At 26.7% G+C, this 21,745-nt stretch overlaps 3 protein-coding genes across 3 annotated transcripts; 1 reads left to right on the top strand and 2 right to left on the bottom strand.

Moving 5' to 3' along the window:
* Positions 1-1,937: 1,937 nt before the first annotated feature.
* Positions 1,938-5,319, bottom strand: LOC105359653 (uncharacterized). The gene is made up of 5 exons (XM_011496292.1): positions 5,142-5,319; positions 4,915-5,051; positions 2,527-2,680; positions 2,309-2,425; positions 1,938-2,233 (listed from the first exon to the last, which is right to left on the bottom strand). Exons 1-5 carry the CDS (start codon positions 5,317-5,319, stop codon positions 2,082-2,084), a joined length of 738 nt encoding a protein of 245 aa, XP_011494594.1. The 3' UTR covers positions 1,938-2,081.
* Positions 5,320-7,492: 2,173 nt separating this feature from the next.
* Positions 7,493-9,747, top strand: Ppat-Dpck (Bifunctional Phosphopantetheine adenylyltransferase - Dephospho-CoA kinase). Its single transcript, XM_011496293.1, has 5 exons — positions 7,493-8,174; positions 8,247-8,590; positions 8,694-8,948; positions 9,021-9,203; positions 9,283-9,747. Exons 1-5 carry the CDS (start codon positions 7,586-7,588, stop codon positions 9,484-9,486), a joined length of 1,575 nt encoding a protein of 524 aa, XP_011494595.1. The 5' UTR covers positions 7,493-7,585; the 3' UTR covers positions 9,487-9,747.
* Positions 9,748-12,047: 2,300 nt separating this feature from the next.
* Positions 12,048-17,395, bottom strand: LOC105359981 (mediator of RNA polymerase II transcription subunit 15). The gene is made up of 6 exons (XM_011496752.1): positions 17,329-17,395; positions 16,600-16,727; positions 13,789-14,269; positions 13,290-13,456; positions 12,670-13,207; positions 12,048-12,576 (listed from the first exon to the last, which is right to left on the bottom strand). The coding sequence occupies exons 1-6, from the start codon at positions 17,393-17,395 to the stop codon at positions 12,470-12,472; spliced, it is 1,488 nt and encodes a 495-aa protein (XP_011495054.1). The 3' UTR covers positions 12,048-12,469.
* Positions 17,396-21,745: the final 4,350 nt, after the last annotated feature.

A 21,745-nucleotide genomic window follows, 5' to 3' on the forward strand; every position in this document is an offset into this window, starting at 1 on the left:
GCTGCCTGTACCATTACATTCAAACAATATGAACGATTGTCATCCTCAGATATCTTTTACTATTCTTATCTTATTGTCGATCTCTTTTGTTATTAAATATTAACCATTGAAAATGGACATTTGCTGTTGTTATATAGTTGAATAATATTTTTTTATATAGATTTATTATTATCTTTACATTCACATATATTATTTCAAAAACATACCCAATAAGTATATTTAATTTGAGTAGGTACAATTTTGTTTTGTTATTTATTGTAATTCGCCGACAATACAATATAAGTGTGGTACGTTACATGTTTTATGCCAGTCAATGGTTGAATAAATAAATTTGGTAAAAATTTAGAACAGCGACGTTCTCCCATACCAGTTTTACAATACTATTGAAAGCTTATTTAATTCCGAAAACCTTTTTTTCTTATTTATAATATTCTAATTTCATAATTTAAGTATAAATAATAAACAAGGTATAAATCATAATTTACTCGAATAATACATATCGACGATATATCTTCATGGTGTACAAATGATAATTGACACACCGTATCTCACATTGAAACAAATTGCAGCGATCATTTTAGTTGCAAAAAAAATACATAATTGAGAAAATTTAGCGAGAATAATGATACAGATTTGATAAGAAATAAATAATATAAAAGTAAAATCTTATACTACTCTATATTAATACGTTTAACTTAAAATTAAAATCTCATTTATTGGATTTCAGTAATAAATATTATATTGCAATAATCTATACTATATGATAATAAAATTTTTATTAATAGTAGTAAGCGCTGATAAGAATTTTAAAACAAATAAGTAAAATAATTAAATGGAATTAAACAAATTTTATTTGTTTTATTAATAAAAATTGCAATAAAAGCATTCTAATTAATTTTGACTTTCCATAGTCTATTAAAATATCTAGGTCCAATCATTTAGCGTTTGTTAATTAAAATTCTGAAATTATTGTACAAAGTCTCGAGCACAGTATTAAATCTATTATGCAAAAAGAAAAAAAGAAAAAAAAATATCTGTAATATTATAATTTTTTAAATTATAATTATGTATAAGATATAGTAGTGAGATATAGTTGAGTAAATCATGAATATTTTAGGACTTATCCTTTTTTTAATCAAGTAGGACAAAGAAAATGTTTCAATAGAAATGCATCGATCAAGTTTTTAACATTTAAAAGTATTACCAATATTATGTGAATATCAATGAGTTTCAAACGATCTGTAAGAAATTTACATGCTTTCTTTACATGGGTCGGCTATCTTCTTTTTATCAATTTTTGTTTGTACTAGTCTCTTTTTATATTAATATTTGTACTAAAATTGAAATTAGAATTCTTATTAAAATACGTTTTAAACTTAATGCAGACACAAGATTATTAGCTTTACAACTATATAAAAAATTATCTAAATTATGATAAATAATTTAACTTGAATGACATTTTTCATGAGATTAATATTATATAAATGGCTGTATCGATAGATTGTTAGGTTTAAAAGTAAATAATATCGTATAAAATTAGAATAATATTATTTAATAATACATTTAAAATAATAAATGAACTGAAACAATAAATCGTCCTTTACTCTTTAAAACTTAAATACTTAGCAAATATGCCACTCGACAACATGGCATTCGCCGTAATAATTAGTTATTTATTAAGTTATAAGTTAGTCTTTCAATATTAACAACATAAATATTTCTATTTTTAAAGCATTGTACAAAGTAAATTTTATTATAAAAACATATTTAAAATTTTTTAAATTTGAAAATTAAATTTTTTACGGTGAATGTTATTATTAAAGTCACTACATCATGATATTTTAAATTCTTAATTGTAAAATACAAAAAGCATAATATTTAAAGATTTCAAATATAAAAAGACAAATTAATCAGTCTTTTAAAATACAATACTCAATGCAATTACATTATAATATCAATTATACAGAATAAGTTTTGTTTGTATTATACCATATTTACGCAATTCATTTGTCAACTTAAATAATATAAATGGTGTGTACGCGTATGCATGTTTAAAATAAATTAAGGAAAAATGTTACTTATTATAAAGGAGCGGATGAAGCTCTATTAAAATGTTTTCCTTTTGGCGATTTTGAATGAGTGAGTAACCATTTGGTCAAATTTGTATTATTAGCCCTGACTGACAGATTTAAAAATATTTTATACCATTCATCGCCAAATGTGAGGTGGCAGCCTATAAATATTAAACATGCAACGTGAATTTTAGCAACATGGAAATTCGTAAAACTTTACATGTAACATTTATTACCCTTTGCGTATAAAGTTTCTAAGCAATTCAAATTTTCAGCCTTGGCGTATATGTAATAATAAAGTACCATACATAACCCGTTCTCTCCAGCAACCGTTTTCAACTCTGGATCCGCACCTAAAATATATTCTCTATTATTTCTGGAATAAATACTTTAAAAACATACATATTTATGTTAAATTTATAATGATTAAAGCAGTAATAAAACTTTTTAATACCTTTTTCAAGCATGTATTCTATTAATGCATCGTTGCCGTGGAAACAAACTCGATGAAATGGCGTTAAACCATCAGACAGTTTAACGTTTATTAATTGAGGATAGTTGGAAATAAGTTCTATGCATTTCAGCGAATTAAAAATGTTAGTGCAGTTCTAAAAATAGAATTATATTGCATTTTTTTTTTTTTTTTTTTTTTTAAAAATTCCAGTATATATGTTGAAAGTATAATATTGGAAATCACTTTCAATAGACACGTTATTGAATATTTGTTTACAAGGACAATTTAATATAAAATCGTATTTCATGTAGTTAATATATTTATGCGTCTTAAGAAAAAACGTTAATCTATAGCATTTTTTAATACTGTACAAAAATGATTATAGTAAATCATTTGTTTTTATACTATTTTATATAAAAATGTTATCGTGTATTCCAGCAGTTATATAATGACTTTTTACATAATACTGAGACAGATATTTACATTGATCCAATTTTATAGACGCAGCAGCGTTTCTAACTAAAGATTTATTCGATTGCGAACAATAAATTGTTGTAATTTCTAAAAAGCTTCGATTTCTATGCCCTAACAGAAATTGAAGATGTTAATGTGACCAATAATTAGTGTTATTTCCATCATAAATCTTATAAAATAATATATCTAACTCTCGCGTGTTTATATTCAAATATCAATAAATATACTTTCAGGCAACAAAGTGAAGCAAAGTGATAGCTCATCGACAAGTATAATAATAATAACCAATGTTTGCCTAAATATTTAACAAAACACAAACAATATATGATTCATCTCCTGTTTACTCACTATCATCAAGTCTAATTTCTAAAATCTTGATATTTCTTATCTTAAATTCTTCGTAACAAATATTTTCTTATTTTCTTACTAGGATTACATATACATGTTATAGCATCATTTTTAAATACTATCTTTGCTAACGTTAACTATTAAACTATTATTAGGTTTCTTTTTTTTTTTACATGACATTAGTATGACTTTTATATAGCTGCTTTATGCAGTAAAGATATTTTCATATAATTTATTACACTTATTGCTTTATCGTAAAATAATCGAATCTTGAATATCTAAAAAAATATTTATTTTATGTTTAAATACAAAATAACAGCAAACTAGTCAACAAAAACAATAACAAAAAAAAAATGTTAACACAAAAAATTGTAAAACGTGATAATTTCCAATATGTTTGTATATTATAAACTTTAAATATAAATTTATTCAATGACATTTTTATATCGGACATTATTTTGTCTTTAAGCATTGATAATAATAAAAAAAAAAAAAACATAAACACGTAAAGTATGCTGCATTTGATTTTGTAGCTTAATAACATTTTTAGAATTAAAGAAACAATATTATTTATAGATAGAATACATTAAAAAAATGTTGTTGACGTTAACCAGTAATATTGAAATTTAACAGTGTTCAAATATTGGAAAGATTGTACATAGAAACAATCCGAAATTGTTTTTGATAAATAAGCCTGCGGTATGTTACACACAATCTTACTCAATATTATTTCCCAGCACTGGTTAATTCATTTTAAAAAATAGCATGTATGTAAAATTAATGTATAAATTTGAAAATCTTCAAATACAGGTAATAAGAGGCATTATAAATTGACGAATAAATTATCACAATGAAAGTTAAAATGATATAAAAAAAAAAAACTTCTATTGCTTTATTTTTTTTTTTTTTTTATATTTTATATTTTATATTTTATATTTTATACATCTTATACTTTATATTTTATACATCTTATACTACATAGTTAAAAATTATTATATTATATATTAATAGAAATTATTATATAGTTAGATATTATTCTCAAAAATAAAGTAATCTAAGTGTGCTAATTCGACAAACTAATAAAACCATTTATAAAATTGTTTTATCGTTACATCTAAACCTTTCAGATATAAAAATATTTAGATAAATGTACTGATAAATGTAAATGTAATTTTACATACACCAATCACTATCTAAACATGATTAAAATAATAAATATTTTGATGTATTAGAAACATATGTTAAATTACGAATTATATGATAATATTTTTCAATTGAAAAAAATAATAAATTTTTCAAATAAATTTAACACGAATAAAATATGTAATTTTATATGTATTTTTATAAATAATTTTATAAAAAAAAAATAAAAAAAAAATATTCTAATATGCTTAATTTCAAAGTAATTTTATAATTAATAATTTTTATGTATTTTACAATGTAAATCTTGGATTTCATATTAATAACGTATATGGCATTACTTTAATATCGTAACACTTTTTTAAAATTAAATACAAGTTATGAAAATTTTGTTTATAATTTGTAATTATCTATAATAATACTTACGTTGCATAGGTTATGCAATTCATTTAAAATTTTATTATAGTTAAAATTTTCAGATTTCGATGAATACAAAGAACACTTTTGTAATTCTCGTTTTCTCGTAATTCCTTCACTTTTACTTATGTTTCTAATATTATTATCTAAAATATCAAGAATTTCAATTAAAATATCTAGCGATACATTTTTATGAATAGAGAAAATCTATGTTAATATTGTTTGACGAATAAAACCTTTTATTCTATAAAACATGTATGATGCAGCACTAATTATTGTTAAAACCGCAAGTACAATTATCCCCACAGTTTGTATATTAGAGTTAGTAAAAAGTAACAAAGAATTTTGTGCAATACTTGTAAAAATATGGTTAATTGAAGAACTATTTGTTAATACAATAAATTCTTTGTCCATTGTAACGTAATTAGAATTTATTAATGTTAAGAATTATTTTTTAAATATTATTCTTAATTATTATTCATCAAATAATTTATTTCGATAGTTTTCACATATAAATATTTTCTGAAACAAAAATTGCTATTATAATTTTATTAAAAAATATTATCAATGTCCATTAGTAAATAAATATATATATATATATATATATTTATTTACTAATGGACATTGATAATATTTTTATACACATATAAATATGTGTATATAAATATGTAAATATAAATATAAATATAAATCTAAAATATCTAAATATAAATATAAATATAAATATAAATATGTGATATATATATACACATATAAATATGTAATCAGCTAACTATGAAAGTGTTTTCTACTAATATTATGTTATTTTCAAATTTTTATATCTTACAAACGTTTTTATATCTTACAAGGTTTACTTATATTTTTTAAATTAAAAGTTACAAGATACTTTTTCATATAAATACAACGTAATAATCGGCAACAATATTATTATTATATTTGTAAATTATTTTCTATTTATAAAAGAATTCTTATTGAATTAAGCATAAGTAATATATGAAACATTTCGTTTAAAAAATTAATAATATTAAAACTGTACTTTCTTTCTTATATCACTTACTTTTATGTTGGGTATAAATCTGCGTGTAATTTACTGTTATAATATTTTTGAAAAACTGTCACGCTTCAATTATTAAACAATATATTTAACTTTTATATATAACATTGAAATTATGTCAATTTTGTTAAATGTAGTATTTTTTTTAAATATGCCTGAATTTATCACATATCTTAAAATATGTTTTTTAATACGACTTAAACCTGAGTTAAAATTTGGCGACTAACCTTTTCTATTACACGTACTAATTTCAATTGTAAGATTACATTTTTAATAAGTGCTTATAAATCAGTTAAATATTATCATTATTTCTGTTTTATAAATACGGATTATATTTAAACGTATTATACATCGCATAATTCGAATGTTTCAAAATTCACTAAAGAAATTTATATCCTTTTATATATAAAAATAACGATAAATCACCGATTTAAGGCACATAATTTTGTCAATATTAAATATCTATGTAAAATATTTAATCGACTAAAAACCAGCAGCAATGTTTAATCTAAATATTACGGACAGATAATATCAGGCCACCAAAAAAAAAAAAAAAAAAAAAAAAAAAAAAAAAAAAAACAACGAGAATTATTCAAGTTTATGCTTTATAATGAACGCGAATAACTTATTTAGAAATGATAATACAGGAAATTCAATGAATTTTTCGAAATTTACAGAATTGATGAAAAAAGATTCTATTAGATTTGCATTAGATTTGCAATTTATAAACTACTATATTACTAATATTCAAAGAAATTCTCTACATTCTATATATAGATGAGATATATGTATATATTCTTTTAATGCTATTTATTAAATAAAATCAAAAATAAGTTTTAAAATAATTTTGTACTATTTTCTTTATAAAAGATAAATTGTTTCTTGTATGAAAATTCTAAATAAAATACAACTACCTACCTTCAAAAATCCGTTGAATTGATTTTTTACAAATTTGTTTCTATTTCATACCGAATTTGTATCCACACTGCTCCCGCCCATGTAAAGTGGAATTTTTCTGAAAATACTTTATTTAAAAATTTTGGTTATAATTAACCCAATGAAAAGTTTATATTTATAAACAAAAATTAACTTAATACTCAAAATTTACACTCATACCTGTAAATAATAAGAACGAATGATAAGCCATTGAAGGAAATTTATACAACGAAAGTTCGTTTGCTTTAAGAAAAAATGACGCTTCTATTACGTCACATTTGCAAAATTAAACATTACAGTTTCCTTTATAATTTAACAAACCTTATGTTTGCAAAGAATAATATATTTAGTAAAATAATGAATCGACAAATACTTAATATTGTCAATTCTTGAATATTTGAAATTTTTTAAATACGGCAGCAAAATCCAATGTTCATGATTAAAATATAATTAAATGTCATAAATGTGAATCCTGGTCCGATTGTTACTAAATAAAGGTCGCATTTGAAATCTTATTTACATTTTTAAATTATTTGAGTCAACAAGACGTTTACATAATTTCTATGATTAGAAATTAAATTTGTGTCATACTTACGATACAAATGTCAAAATTTAGTGATGTGACCAACGTTAATAAAGAATAATAGGTTATATTTTATAAACACTTGTTATTTAAACAAATTTTAAAATATGGTTAATACTGGATTGTTAATATTAACAAACCCAGCCAAAGTAGGCAAATTATTACCAGCCATTAAGAATCATGTATTAAAAACCCTTTATATTCAATATTTTCCTGAAAAAAACATTATTTCTAACGCATACTCGTTACCATTGGTAAAACTAAAAGGGCCTCGTTATTTTGAAATTATAGCAAATATTTACACAATTGCATCCAAACATTTTAATTGCTTAGATGTCAGAGTTTTATTGTCACATTTAAAGAATCCTAATGTATCAATCATACATACAAAAAAACCAGTGGAACTAGTTATTTTCGATCAGACTTACAACAGCAATGAAGCGATTACTTTCATGCAAGATTGTTTATCGAATACATCAATGGGATGTAAATTTATAACTTTTGATGAGAAAGACCAAGATAACAATTGTAATAAAAGCAGTACCAATGATATTGAAGAGACAATGTACAAAAATGTTGTACTAGGAGGAACTTTTGATAGATTACATAATGGTCATAAGATTTTTTTAAGCGAAGCAATACTTTATTGTACTGAAAATCTAACAGTGGGTGTTACGGATACAAATATGTTGCAAAGTAAACTGTTTTAATAAAATATTAAGGATTCTTTAATATATTTATAAAAATATTTATTATTGGAATTTTCAGAAAAAATTTTATGGGAGCTAATTGAAACATGTCCACAGCGTATGAATTCTTTGAAAGATTTCACAGAAGACGTAGATCCTTGCTTAACTTATAATGTAGTGCCAATTACTAATATGTACGGACCGTCGATTGAAGATCCTACTTTAGAAATGATTTTAGTAAGTGAAGAGACTTTAAAAGGTGGAGAGATGGTTAATGAGAAACGTGTACAAAAGAATCTAAAACAACTAGCTATTCATGTTATAAAATTAGTTGAAGATGTAAATCATCAGGAACATGAAAAAACAAAAATAAGCTCCAGTAATCAAAGGATGCGTTTACTAGGTGTAAGATTAAAAGAACCTGTAAGTATATACGAGAGTCGTAATTAAATAGTCTGTTACTATTATAATAAAATATTTCTGAATTGTTATGAGACATTTACATATAAATAGTATTATTTCATAGAATATAGGTGATAAACCTATAAGACCCTATATAATTGGACTTACTGGTGGTATAGCTAGTGGTAAATCAAGCATAGCGGAGAAAATAGAAAAATTAGGTGCTGGACTGATTAATTGTGATTTAATTGCTCATTCTCTCTATGCTCCCGGTATGAAATGTTTTAATTTAATTGTTGAAACATTTGGACCTGAATATTTAACTTCAGATGGTGAAATAGATAGAAGAGCATTGGGTAGTCTAGTCTTTAATGATAAGGTGTGCAAATAATAATTAAGATAATTAATAATTTAATAGAGAAATGGCATAATGGTAGCAATTTTTTCACAGAATGAGTTAGAAAAATTAAATAAACTAATGTGGCCTGTTATACTTGAGGAAGCTAAAAATCAAATTGATAAATTGTATAAAGAAGGTTTTGATATTGTGATTATCGAAGCAGCAGTTTTAATTCAAGCTGGCTGGCAACATATCTGTCATGAAATTTGGACATGTATAATTCCACAAGAAGAAGTAAGTACATATAACGTGCATTTAAAATTTTATTTACTATTTTATTATAAATTAATTACAATTTTATTTAATCTCTAAGGCAATTAAAAGATTAATGGAGCGTAACAAATTAAGCACAGAAGAAGCCAAGAAACGTATTTTGGTGCAGCCAAGTAACATTGAACAAATCCATAATGCACATGTAGTTGTTTCTACTTTATGGAGTCATGAAATTTCCCAACAACAAATTCAAAAGGCTTGGAATGAAATCAAGAAAGATTTAGAAAAATATCCAAAAAACTAATATATTTACAAATCTTAAATATATTTATTTTTGTTTGTTTTATTTAATTAAAGATTATACAGGGTTTAAAAAGATACGATGGGTATATTAAAGTTTTATTATATTTTTATGGTTAAAAACAAATAAAATATCTATATTTGTAATTAATCAGAATTTAAAATTATAATTAAAAAAATTAAGGAACATTCCAAGAAAGCAGCTATGATTGTCAATACAAGAGCTTTAAAAATCTGTAATAAAAATCTAGATTGAAATAAATTTTACATTAAATCAATTAGATTTTTTGGATTTTTAAAGTCATAACAGTTCAAAAGTTTTTTATATTATTTTAAAATAATATATTATCAAACCACTAAAAATGTAGTTTATCAAGCTATAATTATTCGAGTTAAAAGATTTATATTTATATATATATATATATATATATATATATATATATATATATATATATAATCTTAATTTTTGTTGTTGTAAATTGTACATAAAAAAAAGTTTATATTAATTTTATATAGAATATATGTTATTGCGTTTTTTATTATTTTATCTACGATATACTTATTAAGTTTAATATACCATTTACCAATTGTAATTTTAATCATTCCCAACTAGTTTTATATCTGAATTTGGTACTTATTTAATTTTAGTTTTTATACTTAATGATATTCAATATAATGATATATAATGATATATAATGATATTCAAAAAACTATTACAACTTTCAATATTAAAGTATTGTTAAGTTATAATGTTGTTAAGTCATATATAGTTTTATTAATACTATAAACATTATAAAATTGTTATTACTTTATACTTTTAATGATTCATTTGTTACACGTGTAATCTATTAAAATAAATAATTTTCTATAAAATTTATATAAAAATATTGATTAAATTATTGAAAATTATCTATTATTATTCTGAAGTAACTTTATACACGATAAACAATACCTTTCAAATTATTATATTATCAGTGGTCATACCTCTAAAGTTAGTTAAGCAAAACAAAACAAAAAAGTCCTTATATCATGTTTAAAATATAAAAAAATTATTAACAATTTTTGCATTTAAGTGTTAAGTAAAATAAAATCTAGATATTATTTCATACAATTTTCATAAGTATATTTGCAAGCGTCCATATACGCAATAGAAAGTAAAATCTAAACCAAATTTGAAATATTAGTACTTTTACGTTAATTGTGTATATGTACTCATTTCACATTGTAATATTCTTATATGACAACTTTATATAAATATCTGCTCAGTCCCTTGGTCACTGACTCTTGATATAAGCAGCATTTTCATATTATTAGATAACCCGGGTATCTATCTGACGACGCACTGTGATTTTTATATCAAGGGTGGTTACGAGTATCCACTGACAACATTAGAGATTCTAATTTTGATTCTAAAGTAAATCCATTCAACACTACAATATACATATGAGAGTATAATTAGAATAAATTCAATGATGGCTTGATGTGCAACATACATTTTACTTATAGGAAAAGCTAAAATGTTTTGTGTAGATTTTCGGTCACATGTCCGAATCAATTTAATCAGATATTGATGGCACTTGATGAAAATTTAAATAATGATTCTGGTTTTAATATAAAAGAAAAAGATTGGTAATTTCACGCGAATAAATATTAAATAAAGATTATTTTAGAACTGTGTATTTTATATATATATATATATATACTTTTTTTTTTTTTTAATTCAATTGAAATTCTTAACAATTTATTTAATATTAAAAAATGTCGAGAAAAATAAATATTAACTGTTGTGGTTGGCCTTATACGTATGATAATTATTGCAAATAAAGTTAATTTAATAACATTGTGTAAATTATTTGTATAATCATCGTTAATTTATCTTCGTATTTAAGAATTATTTTTTGAAAGATCAGTCTTATAATTAGAGAACAAGGCTTAACTTATTTAGGCTGCAAGTTCACTTTAAATAGAAAAACGTAATTTACTAATAACTTACTAAACTTATGAAATGTGTGTTCTAGCTGCAATTATGTAAATTCACTATCATGATTGAACATTCACAGTGGACGCATTATTGTGCGGCTTATAAATTGTCTGGAGCTCAAACAATAAATAATCTAACCGTTTGCTCAATTACCTAAACCTGGAAATATTCAAGCATTCGCAATAAAAAAATATCATGCATTCTATTAGTGGGCAACCGCACATGTAATGTACAATAAAAATATCTTAACATCGTTATCTTTCTTCAACAATCACATCGTTTTATGCAATTTTTCATTAAAAAAAAATCTTCGTTATATAATAAAAAATTCATTTACAAATCAATACATTTACGTGTAGAAATGTTAAATTATAGTTTTATTATCAACATTACATTGAAAAGTATTTTTATTATTATTGCTGCTGGCTAATCTAGAAACTAATGTTAATAATTTAAATAAGAATAATACTTAACTTCTAGATATAGTATTTACTTTAATCATAAAATTTCATTATAAAAAAATGAGAGTATCCTTGTTTAATATGAAATCTAGGGCAAAATTAAAATAAAAATAAATTAATAGGTTAATTTTGTCACAAATATGCTTTATTTCAAATTACTTGGATTGAATAAATTTTTAGGTACAAAGATTGTACCTAAATTTAATGTAGTACATATAAGATCTATTATTAGATCTTAATAGTTCTATTCCAATTTTATGTAGAATCGATCGACACAGTCATCGTAATGTAAAATTATTTGGAATACAGTCAAACTTGTTTACCTATAAGGTGCATAATAAGACATAGTAAATAAAACTTTATCCTCTTAGGATAAAATAATAGATCTGAAGATTACAAATATAAAGAACTTTTCAATTTTGCTTTAGAACTGCGGTTATGCATTACAAATACTGTCATTATTTGTTACTTCTTTAATCGTCAATTCTATTATGCAAAATGCATTTGTCTAGATTAAAATGGAGTAAGTATTATTAATGAATTCTTTAACCCACATTTACATCTTCCTCTTTTTCATCTGGATAAACAAGGTTGAATAAAGCATGCAAAGCAGTTTTTGCTGCTATTTTTTTGGCATCCTTCTTATTTTTTGCTAAAACAAAACAAACATAGAAGCAAATAAATATTGTTTTAAGATGAAAATGTGTAAGGGCCTTTTGAATGTGAAAAATTTGACGAAACCCACCAGCCCCAGTATATTCTTGGTCATCGATTTCAACGGCAAGCGTGAACATAGTATTAGGGGGATTACCAATGCGACTGATTTCTGTATAAGTAAGGCCAGGTCGCATTTGATTTAAAAGCATGACTGGATGAATTGTAATGGCATTTGGAGGTAATTCTTTTTGTACTATAACTTTATTGCTTTCTTTCTTAGCCTTCCCAGGAGACAAACCGGGTCGCGGTACAGGAACGACAGTACCTTGATTTTGCCATTCAAGGAATAATTTGTACAGAGCAAAACTTGCTAACGAACGCCAGGGAATCTCATCGTGTTCTTCGGGTGTAGTTTCCATATTATTACTAGTCTCGCCTTCTTTATTTTCCGAAGTTTCGCCCGTGGTATTATTCACGGCGCCACCTTCGACTTCTGCATCAAGACGAGCCTTCATAGCTGCGGTAGTCATCTTTTCCAAAAGTAAACTCTTCAGGGCATTTTCGGCAGCATTTTGACGAGCAAGTGGTTTTGAAACTCCTTGACCAATATATGTTTTACCTTCGATCTAAATGAAAATCACATAAATTTTCACTGCAGATTATATTTCATTATATGTCTCTTAGAAAGCTTATAGTGGTAGTTTTTACCTCAGCGTGAACTAAGAACAAGGAATTCGGCATTGACTGGATTTCGGGAAATGTAAACTGAACACCCGTTTTCATTTCATTTAAAACCATAATTGCGTTCTTTGGCTGTAATGTCTTTCTCAAACGTTGATTCATACGCAACCGTTTTAATTTTCTATCAACTTTCACTGTAAAATCATATTAAGACTTAGGGATGACAAAAATGAGCAAATATCGAAATTAAAAATTGCCTTTATAAAGTGATTCAGAATTTAAGTTCACATTGATTAATTTACTATTAATACTCTAGTGTTATCACCGGAATATATAAATAGAATGTATAATCTTCGAATTTGCGCAGTGATTTGTCATCATTATTATCGTATGGACTTGCATTCATACATGCATATATATATATATATATATATATGATATATTTATGGAACTTATAGAATTTTCAAAAAAAAAAAACAACAATAATAATGATAATAAACTTCAATAAATCAATCGACAAACTTACGCCCCGGTGTTTTGCGTCTCCATTTTGGTACCTCTATAACTTCACTTTCTATACTTTCGGTACCAGCGTCACTAGAATCCAAACCGTTATTAGTTTGTTGTACTTGTCCAATATTTGACTGATTTTGGTTATAAGGCGGGTTTTGGACCTGAATTTGGGCTTGGATTTGACCTTGAATTTGGCCTGGACTACCTTGGATACTGACGTTACTGCTCTTTAAAATAGGCTTCAGACGTTGGGCTTGAGGTGTCCCCGGCTGCTGTTGCTGCTGCTGCTGTTGTGGATTGGATTGCTGCTTTGTTTGTTGTATATTCCGTGCTGGCTGTTGTTGAGGCGACTGTTGTTGTTGCTGCTGCTGCTGTTGTTGCTGCTGTTGTTGCTGCTGCTGCTGAGGTGACGCCTTATACGATGTGCTGTTCCCCTGCTTGTAGGCATTCTGCTGACTCTGGCTACCGCCCTGATAATTTCCTTGTTGGTTGTACTATAAAACATAGGGAGGGATGCCGCTACACAAGGAACCTCGACGGTTGTGCCATCCCACCAAGGCCCAGCATCACATCTGCATTTCAGCAGAAACACTATCGCTGCCCCCATAGTATTTGACCGGCCGATTTCCCTCTAACTGCGGCCTATTATTTTAACTCATGACCGAGCCGAGTTTATGTGATTACGCAAAGAAATTTTCATAGTCATGTACAACGCAGCCTCTACCAACTGAATGTACTAAATGAAAGGAATGAATGTTCGTACATCCTAGTAACTAGAGAGCGTGCGTCTCGTTAACTTGGTTAGGTACGAGTTCAGCACGAATTACCCAGGGAATGGCTTATGGTTTTTTGCTATGTGGGCAACTGGCGAACTTGCCCTTGGCGGAACACACCTCCTCGGTATTGTTGTATAGCTAATAGAGCCTGCATTGCAGGAGTGGGAGATGGGGATCACTAATTAGTACATGCAAGAACGATCCCTTGTCACGCTTTCTCATACAATTGCAAATTGGAGCAATGCATTTTTATCAGAATTTATTATAATCTGTATTATAATCAGAATTTATGAACTGAAATTTAGGCTTAGGCAAACTTGTGCGCTTAAGCAATATTGCTGGACTTTGAAATTCTTTTCGTTTCTTGTATATCAATACAAATTCATAAAATTTCCAATTAACAAATGCATTTATTGCATAAAAATATATGTGTGTTTATAAGAATATGCTAGCTTGCAAAAGTTTCCGATCAATTTGTCATTTACTGCAAAATTATATGAACAGTACCGTACGGTATCGGTAAAATATTTTATTTATAAAAAATGATACTTCGGCATGTATAACAAAACCATAAAATAAACCATTAAATCTTATTGTTACATGGTGGCAATTACAATTTTTTCTAAGATACGCCCTGAAAAGTGTGCATTCAATGTACTATGTTTTTCACAAAAAAATTACGAAATAAAAGGTGCTAATAAATTATTGTTAATAAATTGTAAAGAAAGTAAAAAATTTTACCTTATAATTTAATATCATTATATCTAATTTCTTTACTAACAAAAATGAAAGAAGACATCAATTGTATATCAATTGTAAATCAATCGAATTTATAACTGTCTGTCTACAATCTTGTTACTTATTAATATTACTTTTTAACAGAATTGAAAATCAACACGAAAGAAAGAGATTTACAGATTTTTCTTATAAAATATCTAGAAAATATTAAAATTCGTAAATACACATATGACATTTATTTCGTTAATCCAATGACAAAAATATTATTTTATTTGGTTTAATCCTTACATCTAACTAATCTTGTAATCGTATACAAATAATAGTAAAACAATCTACTTATAAGATGAATAGTTCTGCAATATTTCACGGGTATTTAAAAGAAGATGAACAAGTTCTTGTTCATAATTTTTAATCGCTTATCTCAGAGAAAGGCACAACGGCCTAAGCTTAAGGACATATCAAATGAATTTATCAATACTGTGCTGTATTATACATAAATTACTACCAGATTATGTCGTTCGTTAGTAGGTAATCTAAAATTATTGTCGGAGACGAATGAATTATAAAATATTGTTCAAACGATATTAACATTTTCAATTTGTGTCTCATCTTGTGATTCGATAATAGCTATACCTCGTCATAACGAAAGTGTTATATGGGTCATTCGTATAATGTATATAAACAGTCAAATATATAAACGTATATTTTTGTTGTTTTTCTCGCATGTATAACTATAGAACGGTAAACGTAGTAATGTTGAAATTGATACATTAATACCCATGCCTAATTAAATGTATGCGCTGTGAATCAACACAATCAACTGTCAGAGTGGATGCCGATGAATGCATTTACAATTACCAAGCGATGATGGCGAATAGAATGATTGCTAATAAATCAGTAATTATACTAAAATTATACCAGCGATACAAACGTCCTTACAGTTAATATTTGAAAATTAATAAATATACTTTTCATGAAATACTAAAAATTTTCAGTTAACTTATAAGCGCTTAAACGCTAACAATACCCTTCATAAGAAGTACAATGTTTTTTTTAAGCAACACTTTTATATCTTATGTAATTTCAATGTTTTATAACCCCATAGACAAAATAGCCACCATGTATTAGATTTATTAGTTTTTATCTAATTTGAGTAAGTATCGTCGCCGATTTTTATGAGAAATTAATTATCAATAAAATTTATATAAAAGTAAGGAATCGATAGTATTGATAACATATAAGATATGAAGCAATTTAAAGCTCTAATAGGGTAAAGTAAATTAAAAATATAATAAAGCATACAAACTTACAGATGCCTGTCCTTGATACGTCGGCTGCTGCTGGGTTGCAGGACAAGTAGAAGACTGACTGCGTGTTGAAGTACCTATAAAATTGAAAGTATTTGAACTAGCATAGGGAATAATGAAATCTTTAATTACTGAAATGCGAATGGTAAGTGGAATTAATTTTGATAAGATATATCCGTTATTTCGATTGAGCATATAAGTAAATAGAAAATATTGGATATCGATAAAATTTATGAAAATTTTTCATTCAACGTATCAAATTGGGCGATTTTACATATAAATGAAGAATTTTGAGCAATCGACGATGGAAAAACAATTAATTTAACCTTTGTTTCCTTCATAAGAAATATAAGAGAAAGTACAAACATTTTCATTATAAAGAAAACGATCTTATTTTATGATTTTCTTTGTTTAAAAATGTTTCTTAAATTCTTGTCTTTATACACAAATATTCAATTTTTTGTTGGCTCATAAGCAACTAATTGCTTTATTTAAACGTTTTATTTACTTATAAAAATGAACGTGCGAGCATTATTAAATTTTTGTTAAATAAATATTTCAATTAGTACACAATACTGCACAATTGGAAGTCGTTGCAAAATTAGGCCAGAAACGTTAAGTACTTAACATAAAATTAAAAAATGCAAATGCATCGAAAGATGTTTGGCTTAAATATAAGAAATTTCATAATATCGACTGGGCACAAGTAAATGAAATAATACAATGAATTACAAAATGTCGAGATACGTGGTGGATTGCTTAGCTTAGTGGACATTAGCGCGACGAGACGCGACGCCATTTTCTAAGACCGGTATTGATTTTTCTGTTGGTAAGTCGACTAACTTAATTTTAACTTAAGTTGAGCTAACATAAAAATAATAAGGAAGCATTTCAACACGAGATGACGAGCGCCAAACGAGAATATCTACGAGAAAGAACGTATAAAGGGAAGGGAATCGATAAGCAAGATAGTTCTTACCGCCGGTGAAATTCTGACTTTGTCTACTTCTTGTGAACATTGTTGTTAAGTGCCAATACACGAGGCACCAAATCCAAAATTTTTGCTCTCACTAAATCACAGTAATGAGATGCCAATTGGCTTTACTTTAAAAATACGCGATCGTTCGTTAATTTAACCCAGAGCCGAAAGTGCGTTCACGCGGCTTATGAATAATAAAACAAGTAGGTTGCAAATTTTCCCTGTAAGCTTTAATTAATATCGAGTCGTTGGTTAATTCAGTAACTTTGGTCGTCAATTCTTCACTAAGCCAACGTAATAGATCTCGGATCTTAATTAAGCGACCAGAAGTATCGTAGGTACTTTTAAACACCGTACTCTACAGATCGAAAATTGAACGGCGAGGAAGGAAAACGATATGTACGCTTTAACAATAAATCGTAAAGTATAAATCGATGCTGCGCGTACTTGATACTACTTTAACACAGTATAAAACGTGACTAGTGATGCATACCAACTTTTGCTCGTTTGATCGCGAGTAGTCTTTGCGTCTGCGCAATAGGTCGCAACGGTCATTGCGCACCATTCGAAGTATTTTGAAAAGCTAATTTGTAATTTGGGTATTTGTTTTATAATATATATATATATATATATATGATTAAGCATATATTTTTTTTTTTAATAGTACAAAAACGTAATCGTCCGATTATGTGATATTAATTTTTTTGATTATTTTTTTTAAACGACAAGTTTCTTTATCTTAAGCAGTCTAAAAATAACTAACGAAAAAAATTTTACCTCTTATTTAAGTATTCACGATAGTTTAGAATGTAACGTTCAAGACTTAATGCCATTATTAATTTTGCCTAATCTAATATTAATCTTGCACTCTAATTCTAATTGAAAAATATCAACAATAAATATTCTTCATCATTAGTATGCTTTCATATTGCAGTCAATCGATATACGTTTGTACGTGAAAATCTAACGAATTAAGAGTATGAAAACCAATTTCAAACGGTAAAGAGTATGAACGCAAATGTATCGTGTTAATCGCTGTAACCGATCATTTCGTATGAATTATTCTTATCTACGATGTAGATAGCAACGATCGGTTACTCTGTACAATCAGGAAGGATGAAACGATTTTTTACACAAGACTTTGCACAAGAATGAAAAGTCTTTTAAAACTTGAACGACCTTTAAAGTTCGGCCTCGACTCGACACACGATGCATGTAATATTCTAGATTATTCTACTCCAGCTCTTCATAGTTCGATATGCATGTATTGATAAACTATGATAGATACGAGAGACAATGGGAGCGGCAATATTATTCGAGATTAAGAATGGACGATACATCTGGTTAATAGCGCTCGACCTTCAGGATTGGAAATGCGGAGCTTCTGGCCCTACGACGAGGCAATAATGAGGAGTGTCTACTTGGAGTATGCACGTATTGAGTACCACACGAGTATACCGATTGGGCACGCGAGGGCGCAAATAAATGTGGCAGGTTTTCATAAACGCTGCTAGGCAGCTCATATAAGCTTTTTACGACGATTTGGACCGATGCCATTTTGTTTTCCAATCATATGGTGCCAGCTCACTCTACCCGTACATTTCTTGAACCTGCGCACATCGTTAAATTGCTTATCCACTACTGGACTCCTTCCAATTTATTAATAAAACAGCATATGGGCAGAATCGATGGTCCATCGCAATAGTCAGGGAACTCATCCTCCGTTTGCTTTATTCTGCAATCATAGTTTTTAAAACGAAAACCCATCGTATTGCACGCATCAATGGAATCTCATTGTACGATTTAGCGGTTCGACGGGGCTGTTGGTATTGATGGGTACGGGAGGGGCGGGGGGGGGGGGTGGCGGCGGGAGGGGGAGGTACAAAAACACGTTGAACGTTGAACGTTGGTGCGTTCGTTATGCGCCTAAAATGGGAAATGAACGAACAAGTTCGGGAATAAGGTCTTAAATGCATTATATATTATTTATTAGTAATGAAAAATATCGAAAGTTCGTCTTAATACTGAATGTAAATTTATTTTACGAATAATGAGATCGAAATAAAATGCCGTGCATTTCGTGATACTTAATTAGCATTATACAAGCGATGTTCTTAAACAATAAGATAAATAAATTTTATATAATTTTAAAGGGTATCGTTGGTATATTTATAAAATAATGGAAGATAACACATTCTATGATATCCAAACAAATTAGGGTTTATTGAATACATTATGATATTGTTAAAATTAAGAAGAAAAAATGTTTAAACATTTATCGCTATTCATAATTTAGAGGATAAATCCAGTGGCTTATAAACTATAGAATTATAAATATTGTCTGTAATATAATTAATTTTAACAATGAAAATGATACTAACACATGAACTTATTGACAATAAAAATACAATTCAAAGGAATATACATAGCAAATGATTATTTTTCTCAATTGTATAATCTACATAAACGATATATTACAAGAGTTAAAAGAGGAGGAGGCGTGATAGCTAACAGATAATGAAAATATTATATAACATAAATTATAACGATTTCATTGATTTTTTATTTCTACCAATTAAAAAAAATATAATTACAAATGACACAAAATTATTATTTCATTATATATTATATTAAAGAAAATGTTAGTTATATCAATTATAAGTTTTTTTATATAAGGTTTATTCTAACTTTTAATTACGTATTTATAATCGAGAGCTTCGCGAACTATCAATTTTTATTATTAATCACACAATTTTTATACATTTGTGTATAACGTAATGATATAAGTTATTCTACTATGTAAATAAAGTAATTTGGTAATATTTAAAAGAACAAATGTGTCGTTATACCTACTAAATTCATTTAAAGCAAATATTAAAACTGAATATTTGAATAAGAATTACTTATTTAAGTGTATTAAATTAATTTTAATTATACATTCATACTAAATTATGATAAATTGCTAATGCCGCTTTTTTTTTTTCATTAGCAAGATAATCAAATAACGTTTATTCATTCATCTGATTAAGATTATATTGGATAATCTATGAATATTATATATAAGACTGATTTATAATTTCATAATTAATTTGTTTGGAACAAATGTTGCTAATGTTTATTAACTTAATGTGGATAAAAATTGTTATAAAACTCGTCACTCAATTGAATTTTACGTCGCTCATATTATTATTATATCTAATGGGATCAATATATCAAATACATATTTCAATATCTACAAATCTATTTATAAATTTAAATTAACAAATGTTACAATTGTTGAAATGATATGTTCAATATCATAGATTAGTAATAGTAATACAATCATAGGTTGCAAGTTGTTGCTGTAATAATAGAAACTTTAATTGTATATTGTAAAGGCTGTTTCGTTAAATTCGTATTCGTTCATGCGATTGAAATTTACTAAACTCAACTAAAATCATCCACAAGTCTTCTACTAAATAATGTAATGAATTAGAATTAATGGCTATTTATCGTTTTATAGTCGAGCCGACTAAATATTTAATCGAACCGCAAATGCTTTATCAAATGTCATTAAAAATTGATTGAGCCCATTGAATGGAAAAAAACAATAAAATTAATTTAATAAACTTGGCTGAATTACGTGTAATTAACTATTTTTCGTCAACAATGGAATTCCGTCGATTTAATGCCCAGCCCGGTTTATATTCATACTTAGTTGTTTATATTTATTGCCTTGTACGATGACAAGGGCACAGAAACACGATTTTAATTTTCCCGTGTGAGATTAAACGAATGTTTTTCTGCAATTCGCGCAGTTAAAAGTCTCGGAGTTAAAAGCAGCTCTATGACTCCGGGACAAACGAAACATGCGAATGTAACGATAAATTAACCTTTGTTTAAACGGCAAGAGTAATTTATTAGTATTTAAACGTTGTAATGCAGGTGCAATTATAAAATACGGAGCGTTAATATAATTTACTTGTTACAACAACAACAACAAAAAATGCAATATCCTTATCTTAAAGTTTATATATAAATATACATACTTAAGAGTTACAATATTAAGAGTAATTAAATCCTACTTAGATGTTGAAATCGACATTCTTGCAAAGGCTTTGAACTTGTAATTTGCCAAGGCGCTTGCAACTTGCCAAGGTATTATTCAAATTCAACAAGAGTCGATGGTCA

The sequence above is a fragment of the Ceratosolen solmsi genome, unplaced genomic scaffold (assembly GCF_000503995.2).
Source record: "Ceratosolen solmsi marchali unplaced genomic scaffold, CerSol_1.0 scaffold29, whole genome shotgun sequence".
Classification (NCBI taxonomy): Eukaryota; Metazoa; Arthropoda; class Insecta; order Hymenoptera; family Agaonidae; genus Ceratosolen; species Ceratosolen solmsi.